This window comes from Oxyura jamaicensis, chromosome 14, assembly GCF_011077185.1.
Source record: "Oxyura jamaicensis isolate SHBP4307 breed ruddy duck chromosome 14, BPBGC_Ojam_1.0, whole genome shotgun sequence".
In the NCBI taxonomy this organism is placed as follows: Eukaryota; Metazoa; Chordata; class Aves; order Anseriformes; family Anatidae; genus Oxyura; species Oxyura jamaicensis.
In genome coordinates, this window is record NC_048906.1 from 4,983,618 (window position 1) to 5,005,070 (window position 21,453).

General features: G+C 40.6%; 2 protein-coding genes across 3 annotated transcripts in view; one reads left to right on the forward strand and one right to left on the reverse strand.

Annotated features, from left to right (window-relative positions):
- Nucleotides 1-363: 363 nt before the first annotated feature.
- On the reverse strand, nucleotides 364-17,484 carry EIF3B (eukaryotic translation initiation factor 3 subunit B). Its single transcript, XM_035339997.1, has 19 exons — nucleotides 16,878-17,484; nucleotides 13,569-13,761; nucleotides 12,082-12,201; nucleotides 11,932-11,989; nucleotides 11,263-11,391; nucleotides 10,066-10,223; nucleotides 9,078-9,209; nucleotides 8,920-8,986; nucleotides 8,332-8,378; nucleotides 7,364-7,574; nucleotides 6,722-6,794; nucleotides 6,100-6,222; nucleotides 5,663-5,741; nucleotides 4,524-4,662; nucleotides 3,758-3,883; nucleotides 3,170-3,247; nucleotides 2,602-2,710; nucleotides 1,976-2,094; nucleotides 364-915 (listed from the first exon to the last, which is right to left on the reverse strand). The coding sequence occupies exons 1-18, from the start codon at nucleotides 17,467-17,469 to the stop codon at nucleotides 1,991-1,993; spliced, it is 2,538 nt and encodes an 845-aa protein (XP_035195888.1). The 5' UTR covers nucleotides 17,470-17,484; the 3' UTR covers nucleotides 364-915; nucleotides 1,976-1,990.
- A 567-nt stretch (nucleotides 17,485-18,051) lies between these two features.
- SNX8 (sorting nexin 8) overlaps nucleotides 18,052-21,453 on the forward strand; it is a 23,741-nt gene continuing 20,339 nt past the window's right edge. Inside the window, exons 1-4 of one of the 2 annotated variants that reach the window (XM_035340002.1) lie at nucleotides 18,052-18,297; nucleotides 18,505-18,558; nucleotides 18,697-18,949; nucleotides 19,690-19,765. The gene's annotated coding sequence lies outside the window, so the exon portion shown is untranslated. Of the gene's footprint in view, nucleotides 18,298-18,504; nucleotides 18,559-18,696; nucleotides 19,766-21,453 lie in introns of both variants that reach the window. The other variant, XM_035340001.1, reaches the window with a different exon arrangement.

A 21,453-nucleotide genomic window follows, 5' to 3' on the forward strand; every position in this document is an offset into this window, starting at 1 on the left:
AGAGTAAGGCAAATATATGCAGACCTTCTCAGAAGGTTTGCAATGGTCACTAGTAAGACAGATTAACCCAAAGCTCGTTTGAGTTTGCAAATGGCTTAAGAAACGCACTTAATTTCTAGTCACTTCACTACAGTTAACAAGTTAATCTGTCCAATTAATGAGTTGTATCATCATCACTAAAACAAAGAAAAACAAAACTTAAGCAATATACAAGAACAGAAAAGCCACAAGGAACTTTTGGGAAAAAAACAAAACAACAATTCAAAGCAACTATAAAGTGAATAGGGCAAACATTTGCATTAATCTGGGTATGCTTGATCATTCAGGGAAAGATTCCCTACAAACAACGCAGAGCCAGCCTGGTTTTAGTATCAGTCTGCTTTTATTTCCATATTCAGCTCTTTAAGGGAGACATCCTTTCACAATCTGAAAGGAGGAGGATATAGCCCGCTGTAGTGCTGCTTCAGCACACTAAAACACATCATACGGAAAATGGTTCTGTTGACTTTTCCCCAAACAAAGTGAACACCTGTCCATGCACTTGGGACATAAAAAGAGTCCTGGAACAGAAACATTGTGTGTGTGTGGGTTTGTGTAAGAGATGTGAACTGATGAATTTCACTTCACTGGCAGTTGTCAAAAACTGCCAGTTGCAAGTACTGCACAGGAGTCAGGAAGTAAATACTGGTAAGTAGTGGATTTAAAAAGAAAATTGAACCCTAAAAAAAATTTAAAAGCAGCGCCTTTTCAGTATCTCACTGCAGCAGGCAGCAAGACTTAAAGGCACTACAATGTGTCAGAATGGAGAAAATCTGATGCATCCACCCTTCCAGAGTGCAAGAATATGGATTAAAAATTCCAAGGTAGGCTTTCTGAAAACGAACAAACTTCTTTTTAGCACAAGATATGGCGGTGCTGCAGAAAAGAAAGAGAGATGAGTCAGTTACTGTGCCTTACACAAACAGCTCGACCTTAACCACAGATGCTATCTCATAAAAAGCTACAAAAGCGTGTTTCACCTGTTCTTAAACTGTTTAAGTCTAGAAACGACATAGCTTCTCTCCCTCTTCCTTCCTTCCTTCCTTAAATGATCTCCCACATACAGAACACAAACTAGAAACTAGATCTAAATACATCTGAAAATATCAAGGCTATTAGTTTTTCTATAGGTACAAGAGGCATACTGCTATTTTATTTTGGCTCCTTAGATACCAGGGAACTACTACAGAACTGTACAGTGACAGCTGCAAGAGGCATTCTTCCAGTCTCCGCTTCCTTACGTGAAGTCCTAAACATAACAGAGCAGGAATGCAATCCAATTTTTAAGTCCTATATGAGTGCCTTCACAAACTATTCCCTCCTAAACGTAAATTTCAAGCTCTTCAAAAGACTAGCTCCTTTATCCGCTGCTGAAAGTACCCTCTGTTTTCAACACACATATCATATGAATTCACAAAGCAAAACTGGGGCAAGCACTGGATTAAATAAAGATTTCAGCAATAAGCAGTGACAGTGAGAAAGTGCTGCTATCCAAATTCTAACCAATATTTCTAGAAAGGGACAGCAGATTTCAAGTGGATATTTAAACATCTGCTCAAAGTTATGTCAGCCCATAGTCAACTTGCTTTATCTTTAGCATAGTATTTAAAGCCCTGATCAGTATTAACTACCATAACATTCTTACTAAAAGCAAAATTTCCATCTAATTCTAAGGTGACCCTAACTCTGTCACAGCTTTGATCACTCTGGAAAGATAGGGCATAGATGATATTCTGCTCAGTACAGCTTGTAAATCTCAGTCTGTGATCACTTAAGAATGCTTTTGTTTGCTCTAGCCACAGAAAAAACAAACCAACTCAAAGAACAACACACACACCCACGCAACAAGCAGACTTCTTAACCTTCTGAAACTAATTAATCTATAGTGGCAGCTAATAGGAAAAGTTCCCCTCTACTGAGAGGTAAGCTATCTTACCACAGTTTTATTAGATTACTCTGGTTCTGCAAGGGTAATAATTTCTTCATTGATAAAAAATTCAACAGTCTCCTCTTCCCAGTCATCAACATTGCTGTCCAGCTCATCTGTGTCCACCCCTGGAATAGAGAAAGTGTTAATACTATCTCAAACAAGGCAACAAGTGAAAGATTTAATGCTCTTGCTAGGCACAGTCCTTAAAACAGTACCGAAATAAGAACTATTTGTTGCTTTAAATCATAACAAGGACATGTTAGTATCATTAAATGACAAACAAGGCATTATTGTCTCTCACTATAGAGCCTGAGGATTTTTTTTTGGATTATACAAAACACCTGAATCTTTTCACAGGTTCATGCTAAGTTATACTAAGGTCCAGCCAATGCTTGCCTTGAAGCAGAAAGAATCTAAGTAAAACAGACAGCATTATTTGAGTTTTGTCCTGTGCAAAATCAGAATGCATTGTGATTAAGGAGAAAAAGGACAAAACCTACAGAGAACAAGGGATGATAAGCTTTAGCAGGAAATAGAGACAGTGTAAATAAGTTATTGGAACAGTTATTACTTGGCAAGAAGTGGTAGTTATCTAACATCAAGTTTTTACAAGTACTGTGTGCGTGGCTTACCTCCTCGAAGCTCTAAACGCTCATTCCTCTGCTCCATGTACAGCTCTTGTGCCATCTTGCGGTACTTTCTGAATTCTTCCATCATTGTACGTCTCCTTTCCACCAGCTCCTACAGAGGCAAGAAGAGGTTGGTAGCTCCCATAATAGAACAAATCCATACAGAATGCATTTGTTAGCAAGGCAAACTTCTTTTTTGCCCTTCGTGAACATACTTTCTACTGACTTTAAAAAAAGCAAAACCTCTTACGTAATCTAAAAGCTGTTTTGATGATTTTTAAAAAGTTTTTTTAAAGAGTTGCTAATACAGCAACTCGCTAAGAACACCCAAATTTTACCACCTTCGCTTAATGAGGCATCACCAGTGACTCTCCAGATTCATTACTGCTTATCCTGAGTTTAGTGACATCTGTCTGAACTACCTATGAGAACTGAGTCTAAACATCTGGGTTAATATGAACACAGATGTTTGTTACAAAAGGTAAAAATCTAACTTGCATATGAACATTACAAGATAACATGCAGGTTACAAGAACTTCATCTACAGTAATATATTTCAAAATTGTCTTGCCTTTGAAGCTTTGGACTGGCTCAGGCGATCCTTCTGCTCGAATATCTTTGAGTATTTCTTCAGGTCCTTTTTAATTTGCTGTAAAAAGGAGTATTATTTTCAACTAGGACATCAGACTAGCAAGCAATCATCACCATCTGCAAGAATTCCCTTGGTAGGCCTAAACAGGCTTTGCATTTTTGGAAAACATCTCTTTTCTTGACAATTCCCCTTCACTATAATTTTGTGTGTTCTTCCTGGCTTACAGAAGATATAAACACTTCCATAAATATTCAATTATGGAAGTCTGGACAGCTAAATTCAGTTTTTTTTTTTATTATTATTCTTTATAGCCTCTCACTGTACCCTAAATTTAAGTACAACCGGCCACTATTTCTATTCCAAACTTAAAGAACAGGTAACATTCACAGTTGTTCCCAGAAATGAGGTCCCCTATGGCAATATTCTTTTTCCCCCCACAGGTTCGGCAAGAAAGGCAATTCCGTAACTCTGTAACAGTTACAATCTCATCCTTGAGAAAAGGAAAGTAAACCAAGCATGCATATACACCAAAACAATGTGAACACGCATGTCAGTGGAACACACTACCTTTATCTGATCCTCACTGAGCAAGGTAGTTGGTCGTGGTCTCCACAGAAGCTGACAGAACCTGTCTTTATTGTTTTTCTGAAGTAGACGGCCTTGGAAGGTCCATAACCAATATGCATTGTCCACCTGGAAGAGTAGTGCAACGCCTCGGTCAAGATAAGCTCTAACTTTACACTGTGGTCCTCACTCTATTTTTTTTTTTTTTTTTAATAAAATCAGCATCATTAGTCAACAGAAGTGAAATGCTCTTTTTGTTCACATCTTTCCTGCAGAAATTAAATTCCACAGCAAAACAGTTCATTGTTTCACTGAAGCTTTGCATAAAGTTATCTTCTGGATGATCACAACAGTTAAAGACTAAGCAAGCCCTTCTATTATATTCTAAAAATACCAGATTCTGTGCTTGTACAGGGAAGGATTACAGTACAGTGGCTGGAACCACATGAAAGTAACAGACACAATGATTCTGCGTGGACCACACAGAAATCAAGTTCCCACACAGAGGATCAAGTTCCAAACAGATAAAGACAACGAACGTTCAGAAAAACGACACTTGGTTTAGATTTGTAAACTGCCCTTCCAGAACTTATTTTGGACAACCAGTGAAGCCAATGGCCGAGGTAAGTACTGATGTTTAGAAACAAACATATAAAACTATGGTGCCAGGCACAAGTCGTATGACTAGTAGAAGGTATCAATTTTTTCTTCCTAACCAATAGCCCTTGTCAATACCTCTGGAATAGGAAAGAAAAGAATGAATGAGTACCTTGTGGCTCCACCAAGACACAGAAGTCACAATGTATCTGCCTGTAGGATCCCATTCCACATCTGAAGCTGTATAGTGTTCAGCAATATTCATCATGGTGCAGTCGGATGTATCTACAAATGCTAAGGCACCGTTCATGCTGCAAAGACAAAACAAGAGAGATTGTTTTACATGCTAACATAGCCCATTTTTTAAAAGCAGATATCACAAGCTTTACAGCTCCTCACTACAATAAATCTTCTCAGCAAGTGACCAAGAAACAGGCTCATACCATTAACATGTGCCTGTGGCTAGAAAACAATGGAATGAATAAAACCAAGAATGCATGTAAGAATGAAACTTTTGTTTTTATGTTCAGTGACCTTTAACCCCTTTTACATCTGTTCCTAAAGTAATGATGAAAACATATTATAGCCACGTTACAGCCAAAGTTTAACAATCATATGCTTAGACATTTACGGAGTGAAGTCCAAAACTAAAAATTGATTTCTAAGATGAACAGCACTGCTTATCTGAAAGCATGTAAAGCCAAATGCTACTCAGCTGGCTAAAATAAGTTTTACCTGCTCAAACATGAACTATTTTTGATAACTTTTACAGTAGAACTTTGTCATAAGAGTATTGTGAAAGTATTATTGCCCACCAGAAGGCACGAGGCTTTGACAACAAATGCATTACAGAAGCCACATGGATTAGTTGACGTTTAACAGCTAAGAAGTCTTCCTAAACATCCACTATTTTGTTGAAAAGTTCATTCATCTTTTGATGTGACAGAAATAGCAAGTAGAAGTTACAAAGGACATCATGAAACTGCATCTTGTTTTCCTTTATTTTACAAAGACATATCTGAATTATAGCAAGGCAACTGGGAGAGTTTTAATTAAGTAATTGTAAGCCTTAATAAGGTCAAGTACCTATTAGAATCCAACTGACAAATTACCACAGGTCAAAATTAACATTCCTTCACAGAGAGCCCCTTCAATACAAGTAAACACTCGGTAAGATTTTTTGCCCATTTAAGTAGCAAAAAATCATATTGAAGCATTCACATAGATAGCAAACACTTCTGGATGAGATACTCTAGCCTTTTTTCCTGCTTTAAAATGAATGTGGTGCCAAGTAACTTGTGCAATGCTCACCTTCTGAGGCCAGCCAACACTACAAACTGCCCTTGAGGACTCCAGAATATCGTGTTTGCCTGCTGTTTGTCGAATGTTTCTGGGAAGAAACAAGTCCAGGAAAAAAAAACCTCAATCCAATGTCATCAGTTAGCTTACAAGCAGTAACTATACCCATTCCTCAAAAGACGCTTCTGAACTCTGCAAGCAAGCCCTCACAACAGTCCTTAGCTTTACATTTCTGAAGACAAAACCCAATAGCACTAAAACATCCACAGCTAGCAGAAAAAATAAATCAGAAATCCCAACACCCAGCCAGAGGCCTAGATTTCTTGGATGCAATGTCATTCATAGCACCTAATGCCCCACACTATCTACCACAGACAGCCACAATTTGAGTTTACTGCCTGGCAAAATGCTTAGCATTTGCATCTTTCATGGGTTTTCCAGTCACTTACTTATGAGTTCTATTTTCCCATTGTTTTTAACGTGGTAAAAGGAAACTGAAATTCGTGGAGTTTCTCCATGCAACACAGCAAACTTGCTTCCATTTGGTTCCCAAGCAAAGGCTATGATGCTTTCTGTAACAAAAAATAAAGAGGAATCAAAACTGTCAAAAAAATATAAAAAAATACAAAAAGCGTTCAGTATAAGAGAACATCAGGATGCTAAACAGAGGAAACCTATCAGTTAAACTCTACCATAAAGACCACCTTTTAAAATGAAGGTTGAGAAAGGAAATGCAGGAAAATTGGACGTTTTTGGTCAGACACCATAGCTCCAGAATCTCTGATGCGCTACAGAATTAACACATTCATCAGCCTTAACTTTTTCTCTAAGTATTATCAATTCTTTTTTTCTGAACCCAGCTACAAGCATGAACAGTGATGAAAGCTTTTACTTCCCAGATTTTGTATAAGAAGCCCAGCAATAGGAACACCATAGCTCCCATCAGAAGTGTAAATCGTCATCAACAAGTGCCATATATTGATGGGAACTTTTAAGAAACATTAAAGCGTCTATTAAAAAACTTTGCATAAAATAGTTAAAGATCAGAAGTGAGTAAATACTTGAAATTACCTTTCATTTCCACCACATCCACTGGAACCTGTTTCTCTCTCATTCGGAATATTTCAAAGTTGGTCACTACTCCCTGTGAAGGTCAAGATCAACTCATTATTTAGTACAGAAGCAGTAGAACATTTTTTTTTTTTTAAATTGTCAGGCATAGGATGACCTGTCAGAACTCCGGATGAGAGCCGAGAGTCAACATTTCTTTCCTTAACGAGCAGATAAATATTGTATACCTCATTACTGAACACATTCTAAACCATTCAGTTCTGATAGTAACAACAAAAGAATTGCATACAATCTGTTTCTTTTCAGACTGTTAAGAAACTTAATTAAAGAAGATAAACATATGGTACATTGTGCACCATGACCTATGGACTCAAAACCAACTTTAGCAGTGAGTAGGAAAAGATCTAAGGCATCTAGCTCTCATTTTAAAAAACAAGTCCAAATACCACTAAATTCAAAGCCAATCCTAGAGAGCTTAATGTATGTAATGTTTGCATCCACGTGAACCAAACTCAATAGTCAAAACTATTTTTTTCCATCATGTAATTTGCAGTGTTCATACTGAAAAACAGTACTCTAAGAAAATTAAGGATCAGCATGAGGTGGAACCAAGTTTTATGAACACAATCAGAATGCACATACCTGTGTGCCTTTTGGAGTCCTGTCTACCTTCACACACAGGTAATCCCCGTTCTTCTGCCAGTGTAGTTTACAGTCTACAACATTGAACAGATTCCGTACGCGGATTTCTTGTCTAGCAGGCAGCTGCATTAAGGTCACTCTTGCTGGAATGTCTTTGTCCTCAGGCACCCAGAAAGCAATTATGTTACCACCTGGAGACCATGAGAAATCTCTACAGGAAGGAAATTAAACATAGTTCCATTTTAATTTGTAGTTTGAGATACTACAAACAGAAACCATTTTCAGCACTGTATCTGAGCGCTGTAGAAACAGCTGAACAACTGAAGACAGTTTACTAACTTACATGTTTATCATAATCTATTTTAAACTGCCATTTAAACCTGCAATATGTTCAATGTTATCGAAACAGCAAAAGCACTAACTAGAAGGTACGATCCCTTCACTGTGTAAACTTTACTGTAAACCCAGAAGATCTAAAACATGATTAAACCAATTAGCAATTCCCCTCTATTATATTACACTGGAGACAATCCTTTTGCACTTGTGTACACTTAATTTTATTTTTGCTTTCCAAAAGGTACCCCAAAAAGCCACAAGAGTTAAGTGTGCAAACACGCACAAAACCAGACTAGTTCCTTGCCAACAGGCAGCATACAGCGCACTGCTTTAAGCCAGCATACAAGTTTTAAGAGATAGTCTCTAAAAAGGTTCATTCCAGTTTGGTTTAGTACACAAGGATCCTAAGCTAGATCCTTGATTAAACATTGCCACAAAGGGGATTTCCAAGCACAGTAGCTATCACCCATGTACATCAGTAAGTGGAGAGCTTTCTGTTCTTTTTTTTTTGCCAGCTTGTCTAGATTGACTTCAGAACAAGACCATTTGCTCTAATCAGCATAGATTCATCTCATTATAGAAGTCTCTGATACAAAGAGAGAATAGTTATTTTTACAAAGGAATATACTCACCTTATGCCATTGATTTTCAAGCTTTTTTTGTCCAACAAACCCATAGACTAAAAGAGAAAATTGACAATTTTCAAGTTAGTAACATCCTTGCATATACACACATACCTCTATTCTTATTTTAAGAGCATGTAAGCTAGGAAACTGTGGACAGTGTTGAGAGATCAATTCTCCCCTATTTTGTATTATGAGCTGTTTAATGATTTTTATGAGTACGGAAACCTGTATTATAATGCAAACATAGAACAGCCTAGATTATGCTGCAATTTATAAAGCCTTTTGGGTATTCTGGCACTCATCTGCTACTGAGAGTTCAGAGTTATTACAACTTCAATCCTACTGACTCTTGAGCTCCTACTGAGTTCTCTAGGGCTTCTAGAACCACGGTGTGAAACTTGCTATCACAGTCAGCTAAAGTTTTTTCACCCAGGAAAGATCAAGAGAAGAGCAAATAGATTTATTCCCTTTTAAACTCTAGAGAGCATTATTAAAATATGTATTTTTAAATAGACACCATGGGAAATGCTGACATTGTAATGCAAAAAGCATTGTGCAAAAAAAATTTAAAAAAAAACAAAAGCAAGAACTTACAGGTGTTTCATAGATACTGAGAGTATCTGAAGTCATTCGAGCAAAGAATTTACCATCATGACTCCATCTAAGCAAATACAAAAAGAACATTAGATAGGAATGATCTACTTATTAAATAACATTTAGGACTTGTTCTCAAATGCTGCTTTGCAACCTACTTAAAAATAGGCCAGTGAGCTGAGTTTTCACAGTGGAATCCTCGTTTCTTTTGCCCAGTCAGAATATCCCAGATGATAATAGCCTGAGGGTCATCCTGCGTGTCCATCAAAGGGCTGAAGGTCACTAAATATCTACAAAGGAAATAATCAATTTCACTACTGAAATTTCATTTAACACATCAGTACAAGCAGGCTTTCATCCAAATAATATTAAAATAAAATACACTTGCAAACACCTCTTCCCCTACTGGGATTCTTGGAGACGAGGAAAAAGTTAAGACACAGTAAACCCTAGCACCTCTTTGGCTGAAAAGCCTCTAGTTTTATGCGGAAATTCTCTCATACTGATATTACAAGAAAGAATTCAACAAATACGTTGCTAGTTATTGTATAGGCTTGCCCTGAGAACAGAATTGGTTTCAAACCAAATATAAATCCACCAGCCTTTGCCAACCTGAACTACAGGTATGCTAGACATCTCCATTTAAAGATAAATAATCACTTCCAAATATCTTGCTTAAAAACAAGCAAAACAAGATACATCTAAGTCCTGAAATTATTGTAGCCTTTTCTAAAGAGCTCTGTAATGTGAAAGAAAGTTTTAAAAAAATAATTTGAGTACTATAGGCTTGGAAGATGCTATTCAATTAATTATTTTTTTTTCCAAAAAAATAGAAATTTAATACTACGGACGTCCTATCCAACTAAAGAGAGAAAATACCATACTCTCAAATAATGAAGACTTTAAGGATACTTTATCAGCTCAGTTTTATAGAGCAATTATTCCAGATAATGTTAAGTATCTTTCCTGAAGTCAAAGCAAAGTCAGACGGAGTTTCACTCATTCTAAAACGTATAAAAAGCAGCACTTCCAAAGGCAGAAGAGATCTAAAGATGGCAGTCACATAAGATCTGAAAGCATGACAGCCAGAACACATGCACTTCATGCTTCTGTTCCCTTATCCCAAACCAACATCACACACCATACCTTTCACAGGGTGAGAAGTCAATAAGCTGTACTCCCTGGTGACTAAACCTTTGAATCTGCTTGAATTTCTCTCCACCCCAAAGTGCGATGCCCCTCTGGTGGAAGGTAGCCAAGTAGGTACCCTTTGGGGACCAACGTACATAGGTTTCTGTCCAGCGCTGCAATTAAAAAAAGTTAAAATTAAAATTCATACAGAAAAATTTAGCTTCATTCAGAATTACTGAAGGGGGAGGACTTAATGTGTGGCTTGTAGCATCACATTTCACAAATCCACTTATTCAGTGAAGATCTCAGAATTAGTCATACGTTGAATTAATTGTGGATTTAAATTCCATACACATAATGCACTGCATAATGCACTTATTCTTCAGGTTGAAAACTGTTATTTGAGACCATTTGATCTTACTGATCACCAAAAATATTTTGCAGGGACAGTGACAACTGTTGTAGGGTAACTGACAATTGAATCATCCCAACAGGATTGGTGGTCTTTGTTGGATTTCAGCTCTGGCAAGAACATGTCCTTCACAGAAATAAGCGTAAGCAGTTTGAACTTCCTAACAACACTACAGCTCTCGACCTTCAGCTAAGTTAGAGAGGTATCAACCATATAGATCACGGCCAGTAACCATGGTGATAAGCAAAATTGCCTCCATCCCAAAGCCACTTTCCTTTCTATTGTAGCACATAATGGCTATTAAAGAAAATGTTTCTGGGTACCTGCAATTTCCTTAGCAAGTGAACTGGCTACAGCACATAGGCACGCTAACTCTCCCTTTTATATGGTGTTACCAAACCAGCTATTCCTCCTCAGCACCTCTGCAGTCAGCAGAACAGCAAGAAGTGATGAGCAGCTGCATGCTTAAGTGCATATTCAGCACCAATGAATAGCATTCAAACTGACTTTGCATACACAGGTCTTTCTGAACCACTTATAATATACAGATGATGGAACTAACAGGCATCATGGAGAGGTAAAGAAAAGGAAAAACAGACAAGCTAACTCCACATTTGTTTCACCTAAGCCGCTAAGTTTTAATTTTAAAGGATGTAATTTACTTTCTTCCTTTGGAAGAAGAGCAGTATTTCAACGATGGGGGAAAAAAAGATGTTTTTTAAACCAAGAAAAGTGTAATGTTATAAAACGAATGAGACTGACAGTGTATCTGCAATGTACAGCACTTCCAGGACACTCACTGCTCTGTCCTCAATTTGAACAGGTTCCTTGATATCATTCCAAAAAATGGAAGTCCGGTCTCCTGACTCAAAGATCACGCTATACTGATCCCTACAGTCAGGATCTTCCAGCCAGTAGCGCAGATTCCCCTAAAGAAAAACAAGAGATCATTAGTGAGTCAAAGGCTAGGAAGACAAGTTCTCCAAATTAGTATCTACCTGGCAGGTGGAAGTCTGTCTTCAGAAAGCATGCAACTTCAGAGTCTTACCATTGCAAAAAAAATTTTTGAAGTGAAATTAAATAATCCAGATCAGTGGTTACTTGAGACTAAGAGAATCATAAAAAGGTGGACTTCTAAGGCAGTTTGATGATGTTTAACACTTCTGGCCTGAATAATTTTAAACTTTCACTTTCTCCACAGGACATTTTGCAAAGCTAGTGGTAAGAAATACAGAGGTTGGCCTCAAACACGTAAAAAAAAAAAAGATGCTTTCAAAATCCTATTTTAAAATTACTTGTGTGAAGTCATTATTTACCCTAAGTTCCTACATGGAACTATTAAACACAGCCTTTAAGTTCTTCCTGTCACTTTACAACAGCGATAACAAAGGAGCATGTGATCACTACTGCTACTTTCATAACATCATTAACATATATTGTTAATATTCACAAGAAAAAAAAACACTTACCAAATCTTTAAAAGGCTGTTTCTCAGGGATTTCCCACTCATCACTGATTGTCATGTACCTGAAAGAGCAATTTGATTGGTTACACTTAGTGCAGGTACTCTCTTGATTAGAATCCCCCAAACTGTATAGACACGTGATAGCTGCACTCACTTATCGAAGTCTGTGAAAAGGTTCACTCTGAAAGTGTGCTGCTTATCCAGCTTGTACCCATCTGCATTCTTCACAGCATCCACTGCATGAGACGGAGACATGTACTCCAGGAAGATGTACCTACGATGCAGGAATACAAAAGTATGTTCATTGGTGGCTATGTAAAAGAATCGTATCACAAGGAAAATCCACACCATACAGATGAACTAGGAATTCAGCACCCAACATCTACAGAGTAACTTCTCGCCTTGTCCCTAATCAATTACTGTAAAAATTTCCACTTTGACTACAGGCATGCTTTATCAATATGGACTAGATCTGAATTAACTGATATCCTTTCTGTAAAAGGGCTACAGTAGGTGAAAAATGCGAGTTCACAAAACTAATGAAAGCTAGTAACAAAGAGGCAAGTATGCAGCTCTTCCCAGCTGAATGATAGATCTTGTTTAGAAATCGCAAGCCTTGCTGTAGCTGCTCATTTAGACCTTCAAAGCACAGCTCTTATTTTTCATTTACTTTCAACATAATTCAGCTTCCTCCTTGCCACTAACACAATCTAATTTATATCCCAGCAGACTCAGGAAGTCTTTTAGTATCTTGAAATAACCTGGAAGTATCTTAAAGACTACCAGATACTGCCTCTAATATTTTCCCCTAAGCATTTGCTATCCATTTTTCAAAACAAGCACTAGCAGCAGCACTAAAAGGAGAAGAACACAGGAACACAGAGATATAATTATTTTTCTCCTCGCACTGACCTTACAGAAGTAAGGATCTCCCACCTCAGAAATCCCACTCTTTAATGGATACATCTCAAACTCAGGAAGATAGGCTACTCCAACCTCAGAAGGTTTTACTAAGCCTTGTTACTAAGTATCAGATGGATTTTAGGGAGAGAAACCAGACAAAAAACTCTTTCCTGTGCCCTCTCCCTCTGGGCAAGATCATTTCTGGTTAGTTTTCTTCTCAATTTCAGGTGCTGCAATTAACCTGGAAGAGTGATCAGAAGCTGGCAAAATGGCCCTGGGGAGGGCTGCTTGAATTAAGGAAGCTGAAGTCACTGATTTTAGCATAAGCACTGGCAGAGACAGAATATGATATCGACGGTCCCTTTTGCAATAAACAGTACATCCACTGCTGCCAAGTTTTAACTAAAATGGACTTTTAATCTATTTATTAACCATGGCAGGAAATTAACCAAAAAACTCATTTAGTACCGCATAGAAATTTGACTTCCAAACCCAGCTAAACTTTGTTTCCATAATTAACCTCCCCAGGCTGTAACTTAAGGAGTTACTAAGCTCCTCCGTTCCTTCAGGAACTTCTGCTTGTCGCTGAGACTAGATGTCAAGATCGTACAGGTTAAGGTAGAAAACAATGATGTCCATGGTAAGAGGTCACCATAAAGTCCTGACATTAATAATCAAGGGTAAGTCGGTCAGAGCAGCGTGTCAAACCTATTTCCAGCAGGTGCGATCATGACTTACCCCTTTGTCTTGCCATCTGCTTCTGGGTAAAATTCATTGATAATTTTACCAAACTTGGAAAATATTTTGTGGATGACATTCTTCAGTTTTTCGAGTCGGTCTGGTCCAACCTGGGGAACGTTATCCACAACTATTACTGAGTCAATTCCATCTGCTTCCTGCGGCTGGTCTTTCAGCACATCACCAAGTAGTTCTGCAAACAAAAAGCATAAAAGAATTTGAGGCTCCAGTCTACACCACGGAAGAGGAAGACTGAAGGATGAAAAGAACAGTGACACTAACTGAAGAGTAAGACTTCAAATTCAGGAAAATGGTTCAACAATCATTTCAGAATCCTGGTGGTGAATGAAGCCTTTCTTTATCAGGGAAACAACTGAAGTGAATACAGACCACTTCAACAGTGCTTCCTTGTCAAGAGACACGATTCCTCAGTTTCTTCACAAGTTTCAAGGAATTAACTCTTGACGCCTTTCTTAAATAAATACATTACCTCGAGGACACCAACAGACATACTATTAGCTTGTTTCAAGAGTTGGAACTGACTCACAACGTCCTCAAAACCACTGCCAGAGCAGACAACCCTAAGATTTACTACCCAAACTCTGACAAGTAGACTTACCCAAATCATAACCTGATGACTTTGATAAATTTAACGTGCACCTCCCTTCCACATTACAAGAGCTTTAGCACAATTCAAAACGATCTTCCACACTGGAAGCTCTGCATGCTTTAGCATCACTATAATTATGGCTGAGAACTCAAGCTCCATCAAAACCTTTAATTAAACATGAAAATGAAGGTGTTTAAGTAAAGTCACTTACAGCCATATTAAGCACGCAACAAGCGAATGCAAGCACACACCTTTTCATATCCTGGATATTCTTCAGCTACACTCCCTCCCCCCCACCATCACATAGTGGTACTTGCTGTTGGGGTAGTTTGTTCGGTCCTTGCACTGTCTGCTCTAAACCCACACACACACTTCCTCACTTCCACTGGTCCAAGAGAAGCACAAGTTTTTTGAATGAAGTCAGTTGGAGGTTGTGAAAGAGCCAGCTATCTGAACAAGCTGCCTAACTAGCCTGATGTATGAAACTTTTTATCCATTTTGAAAAGGGTTCACAGAAGTCTCTGACAACTAACCAAGAATGGCTGAAGATGCATTTACGCTTCAGAACAAGGCGAGCAGTCAATGGAGAGCACACAATGCAAAGATTCCAGGTTAGGAACCCAGAAAAAAAGGAGCACAGATGAGTGTTGCAGGTAAGTTATGGTATATACTTGGAAGTTCAGACATTCTTTCAGGACTTTGCCCATCTCTGGGTAGCTAACAATACGTGGAGCTGTGGATAGGTACTCACTTGCCTAAGATTTCTGAGACATGCAGTGACACATCTGCAGTGCTTACAAAAACTAAGGATTGAAAGAAGGAATTTCAAAAACTACTACTATAGCACAATAACATGTACGTTTCTTATTCTAGAGTCCCCTATCTTAGCTTTTCCCTGCATATAAAATGGAAGCGCATCCCACAAGGAACACCAAGGATACCTCCACAGAAGCCTACAAGAAAGAAAACGAAGAAGAAAAATTTTTAGGCACTAATAGTCATTTCTTCATAACCATGTCTCACAAAAGGCTTTGTAGACTGTAGACAAACCATGGAATGCACAGTTAGATTCACGTGCAAGCAGACAATACCCTATATTGAATCAAACTGCAATAGATTAAAGACCAATAACTGCATTGTACAACTCCTCTACCTTAAATTCAAAATTATGAACAAAGGGTTCTTTCAAAGGGTAAGAAGCTGGTTTGGCCAGCTCTTTTTCCACCCACTAGGAGAGAGAGGCGTGGTGGGGACACAGCTATCTTCAGCTAACAGAGTTTTAAGGACCACACAGCCATTTTCTGAGCTAAAACTTCTTCGCTGCACCTGGGTGATTATCTGACACGTTCTCTTAAATGTGAGCCAGCTGTTCTGCTATTCCATTCTGGAAAAAAAGAAGTTAAAGTAACATCTGAGATGGGCTAATCCTAAAGCTGATTCATTTCTAAGTTATTTGTTCTTGAAGAGGTAATGTTACCATAAGCATTGAAATAGCCTTGGCTCAGTGACACTGATGGCCCGATGCTGCTTCTCCTGTGCAGCTCTCAAGGTAAGGCAAAAGGAATAAGGAAGCTCAAGAAGCAGCAGACGGATGGAAAACCAGACCAGCAAGAGTGACTAAACCTAAACACTGTAATTCAGCCACTAACACTGTATTATTCATACAGCTGAAGAGTTAACTAGATTAATCCTAAATAGTAAAATAGGAGCAGACAAGAAACATGCCTCGGTTCTGGATACACTGAAACGATCATCATAAACCCAGATGTAGACAAAGCAAACAGAGCAAGCATTTCACTAGACAAAAAGAACCCAACTGTGTATTTACAGACAGTTCTGCCAAGGTCTCTTTGGGATACAAAAGCACATGTTCAAAGAGCTGTACAGACCACTAAGAATAACATATGTTCTTAATCTAAGATACTTTTCTACTTATTTATCAAGCTAAACATAGGACTGGAATGCTAGAAAGCACAATTACCACCGGTATTCCACAGTCAATTGAAAGATCCAGCTGACTTGGGAACTATCACGTGCTTTAAGAAACATCTTCCCAGTTCTGACACATGTAACTATTACAAGACCCTACAAGAGGCTTCTGTCAGAGTAAGCATTGGCGAAACAGACTCAAGAACTGACACGGCTCATTGAGAAAGATTTACCTGAAAGAGAAAAACGCTAAAATAGTTTTAATTCACTTACAGCAGAAGTAGCTATTTGCATAATTAACTGTGTAGTTACACAAGGTTTCATCATTTCAAAGAGACAATATCCAACCCTCTCAAATGGCCCTCCAATAGAGCTTTCTACTACTAACAATATGTCTTCCGCATTTTCTGGCCACAGAGCACCTAGTCCAGCTCTTCATGAAGTGTATCTCACCCCAAGCCCACACTACTTATCTACAGATTTTATTCAGGATGCCTGGAAAAGAGCAAACCGACTGAACCAGGTTCGTAAGCAGCCGGGTAAGAATTTAAAGCCGCGGTCACAGCAGCTGACTTTAACTAACGGAGGCTGACAGACAGCACTCTCCTCACTGCCTCCACCTCACGAGGAGCTCCCACGGACCCGAAGCTGACCAGGAAATTAACGACACGCGCTAATTAACCGCTTCCAGCACGGAGGCGCCGGGAGCTGCCAGCCCGGGCCCACGGCCCAGGCTCAGCTGCGGCCTCCCGGCCTCACCCGGCCCCCACCTTCGTCGCTGATGTCGTCCACGAAGTCCTCGGGGTCGCTGAAGGAGAGCTCATCCTCCGGCTCGGCGGGGGCGGCGGGCGCGGCCTCCCCGGCCTCATCTTCCTGCGGCGCGCCGGGCTCAGCCGGCGGCTCGGCCTCGGCGGGAGACTCGGGCTTGGCCTCGGCCTCTCCCCCCTCCTCCTTCTCCTCCTGCTGCTGCTGCTCCTTCTCCTTCCCCTCCTCCGCCGGCTGGGCCTCAGGCTCGGCCTCAGGCTCGGGCTCGGGCTCCTCCCTGTCAGGGCTCTGGCGGCCGGACCCCGGCTGAGGCTCGGCCTCGGGGGGCTGAGGCGCGGCCTCCTCAGCGGCCTCCTCAACCGCGGCCGCCTGCTGGGTCTCGTCAGGCCCCGTCGGCGCCTCGGGCTCGCCTCCCTCCTCCTCCCCTTCCTCCTTCTCGTCCTGAGGCGGCGGCTCGGCAGGCGGCGGCCCGTCGGGCTGCTCCTCGGCCGGCCCCTGGGCGCGGGGCGGCGCGGGGCTGGGCGCCGGGGCCTGCATGGGGCGCTCCCGGCTCCGCCGCCACGGCAAAGGGAGCGCGGGAGGGGCCGCCAGGGCCATGTGCGCCAGGCCCCGGCGCCTACCACCTGCCGCGGAGGGCGGGGGGGGAGGAATAGGGGGTTTGGCCCGCCGTAGGTTCCGTGCGCCGATGGTTTCGCCCCAGTCTGAGCTCTGAGGAGAGCACCGGTGTTTGGCTGCCCGCTCGTTGTTCGGCTGGAACAGCGAGGGGTTTATTTCAAGCTCGCTACGGCTGTGGTCTCCCCCGCTTCGCGGTGGTTGAGCCCAACATGGCGGCTCTGTGCAGGCTGCCGAGGTGGGGTTCGGCCGAACCATTTGCGGAGAAGCGGGAGGCGCCGCGGCAGTTAGCCGGGCGGATGAGGGCCTTCCCTGCGCTTCTGTCATCTCACCGCATTTTTCAATCCAACTCTATGAAGACAGCAGCAGCATGCCGAGCCGAAACCCTCCCGCTTTCCCCAGCTTAACACCAAACGTTCCCCCCTACAACCCCCTGCCGTGGGCTCGCCCGAAGGCCGGCCGTAGTGAACGGGCGCTACCAAACCCATGAGAAAGGGGGAGGCGCAGGGCCGGCGACAGCGCGGTTGCGCTGAGGGGCGGCTGCACCCCCCCGCGGGGCCGCGTGGTCGGGTCTGCCGGCAGCCGCCACATCCAGCGCGGGCCCCGGCTCGCCTCATGGCGGGCCCCGGCTGGGTGCTGAGGGGAGCGCCCTGGGGACCCCGGGGTCTGTGGGGGCTGAAAGGAGGGCAGAGGTTTGCTGCCTTATCCCCAGTTGCTGCCAGGCCCGCTGAGAGTTGAGTATATAAGCCGTCTCCCAGAGTGGTGCCAGTGCTTACGGGGTCTTGGTGGTTTTTAACGGTGTTTTTCCGTGAGGTGAAAAAGGGGCACTCGCTGCCCCGCACCGTCCGTGAGGTGAAAAATGGTGCTCGCTGTGCCCCGCCGTGACACTGGGTAGCGGGAGAAGCCTTCCAGAGGGACGGTGAGCCTGGTTCCATGCAGGTGGTCTGTCAGTGCTGGGGTATGGACCGAGGGACATGACAGATACACCTTCCTAATGTTCTCCTTTCTAATATTTTCTAGTGATGGGAAGCGTTACCTTGGCTGACCCCAGTGTTTTAGTGTGCCTTCACACTGGTAACATTCTTTTCTCTCACACTAGCTAGCTAAGTGACTGACTGAGACGGCCGACCCCTCGTTATCAATTAAATCATTACTTTTCAAGGGCTCTTAGGCTGATGCAAAAACACAGATTTTTTTATTTTTTTTTTCTAGCATGCATGTCACTATAATATATCCAAAGTAGTGAAGAGAACCTGGGATTTGCGATGGATATAATTTTGAAGTTTCAACGAAGACTTTAGAGGAAAAAAAGAACAGTTCTTGAAGAATAGTTGATGTGCATTTGCTTCCCAGATGAACACCTGATTATTATTATTTTTTTTTTGGCCTAGTGCTTGCTTTGAAATCATCAAAACATTCAGAATAAGAATGCCAGCATAGAAATTTCATGAGAAGAGCAGAACAGGTATTGCAGTTAGTAGTTTGAATTTATAATGCATATTTTATATTTTTATATTTATATTTTGATAAATTCTTGGGAGAAGGTATTAAAAGTAGCTTTGTAATTTATCAGCTAGTCACAAGATGTCACCCTCACTCTATTCAAATGTAATTGGTTGTGTGTGTCAATTCCATACTTAAGCTATGGGCAATGTTCGTGAATGGAAATGATGACTGGCACTTTGTTACTTCCCCCACCCCGTTATGTCATGGTAGTTGACCAGACATTTTATTTCCTGAGTTGCAAAAGCACTGATGCGTGAAAGTAAAGAGAAAGCTGTTGCTCCTCTTGCCATCACAAGCGTATTTTTTCCAAATACGAGGACATGCTGTGGTTCAATCCAGGGTCCCAGCTGGATCCTCAAGACTGTATGTCACTTCCAAGTGCATGAATGCAGTCTCTCACCTATGTTTCACCACTCTTCATGGTTGCCTGAAAGGGCAATTTTCTATTCTACCTTTCTTCCTGTTTGCAAGCTACATACTACTTCTACAATCACTTTGGTAAAATACTGAATTTAAATGCTCAGTCCGACTTTCCTGTCTTTGCGTAGTCTGATATTTGCACTTTCTCTTACTTTACAGCAAATTTTGATTTCTCTTCTCTTCCTTCCTTCCTTCCTTCCATTTCCTTTCTCCTATAGAAAAGTTTCAAATCCCTTCAGTCCCTGTGCTACTATCTCACTGCTATTCTTTGTATTCCAGTCCTTACTCAGCAACGAGGGTGAGTGGAACAACTTTTAAAACCAGAGATTGGGTCTGGCAGATGGAGCTTGTTCCTGTAAGTATTCCACATGCAAAAATCCTAATCAATGGGAAGTTTGGGCTAAGAAGTCTAATGAGAATGACTTCTTGTGTAACACAGTTGTCGAAACAGAAATACTTCATGTATTTTGCTGAGTATAAGTGATCTGAGGATGATGGAATTGAAAATAATGATTCCTAAACTGAATTCTGAAAGAGTATGGAAGCTCTTGTTTTTAAGATCTGTGTGAAATTTTACCTAATACATACACAGAATGAGCCATTGCAAGACTGGGGCCTCACGTAGTCCTGTACTTTTGCATTACATTTGTTACCTGGAAGTCGCTGACACATGCTTGCTCTTTCTTTCTCCAATGACAATAGTTTCTTTATGCTATAGGTTTTCCGAAGTTTTTGCTGCATTTACAATAAACATGGAAGAGTTCAATAACTTATGTCAAGCACAATCTTTCTGGCCCTGTTCAAAAATTATTTCAGCAATTGAATTATTTATTTCATAGTATTTTTCTTCAAGACTCCTTCCATGGATTGCAAAAGCAATCTTCAGTGTAGAATGTCTTATTTATACCAAATAAATAGTTATGCTATTAGCTTAAGTACAGACCAATCAAAGATCTATAGCTAAATGAGAACATGTTGATTCCTTCATTCATTTTCTCAAAAAATGCTGTATAGGGGAAAAAATGTGTGGCGCTTAGTTTTCTGAAGTGCTGAGCCTGCAAAACTCTCCACTCGGCTGCTGTATAAACATGATTTGAAGGGCCTCTCAGCTTCAATAATGCCATGCTTTCCTAGTTTTATACATGGATTTAGTCTGCACCCATGGTTGTGGGGAAATAGCACTGAGGGAAGAGGCAGAAGGAAAAGGAGAATCAGTCAAGTCATTCATGTCTTTGTAGCAGCATAACAAATTTCAGGGGAAAGCGTTATGATTGTAATGACAGCTGAAAAAATTCAGACTTCATAATTTTCTGTGGGTTAGTTCTCTTTGCATATACTGGAGGTAATTGTTTATCTTCCAAATATTTGTAAGGAACATTAATTAGTGAATGAATCCAATACTTTGGAGGTTAGAAACATAAAGCATTATTATGGATTGGTAGCATCTTAATCTGGACATCCAAAATCTATACAGACTTTTGTGTCTTGCTTGTTTGATGGTGTTTTCAGGAAAAGCACTGCGCAAAACATATATCTTATTTTCTACCAGCATCAGCTGTATCGTTCCTGATTAATAGAGTGTAAAAGAAGTGGAAAAAAAATATTGCTAATAAAGTTAGAGGCATTCATGCCTCAAATTCTTATTTTAGGTAGTTTTAGAAAATGTATTTGCATTTCAGATATTTATATTTCTATGCTTTCCTGAATAGGACAATGTTTGCTTCTACTGTATTTACTTTCGTTAGTGCATTCCTTCTGGTGCATAGTATAAAACGCTGCAATTGCTTTTCCTTTGGAGAATAAAAACAAAAACAAATTTATCTTCAGTAATGCTTCATAAAAATCTGAATGCATCCAAAATGTAAAAAAAATTCAGTACAGGAAACATCCCGATTGCTTGACCAAATGGCAGCAGAAATTAAACGCTGTGGGAAAACTTAAGAAAATACACCAAAAAGTTGTCTTGGTGTATGTTATCTGACTTGCAATGTGGCGTGCAGCCCCCTTTGCTGTATGCCTTCAAGGACAGCCTTAATATCACTA

Coding starts and splice junctions, on each gene's coding strand:
- EIF3B (XM_035339997.1), bottom strand. CDS start 17,469: ATGGCCCTGGCGGCCCCTCCCGCGCTCCCTTTGCCGTGGCGGCGGAGC. Junction 11,392..11,931: donor AACAGCCTTTTAAAGATTTG/GTAAGTGTTTTT, acceptor GTTTTTCTTTAG/GGGAATCTGCGCTACTGGCT. Junction 7,575..8,331: donor TTGAAAATCAATGGCATAAG/GTGAGTATATTC, acceptor TCCTTCCTGTAG/AGATTTCTCATGGTCTCCAG.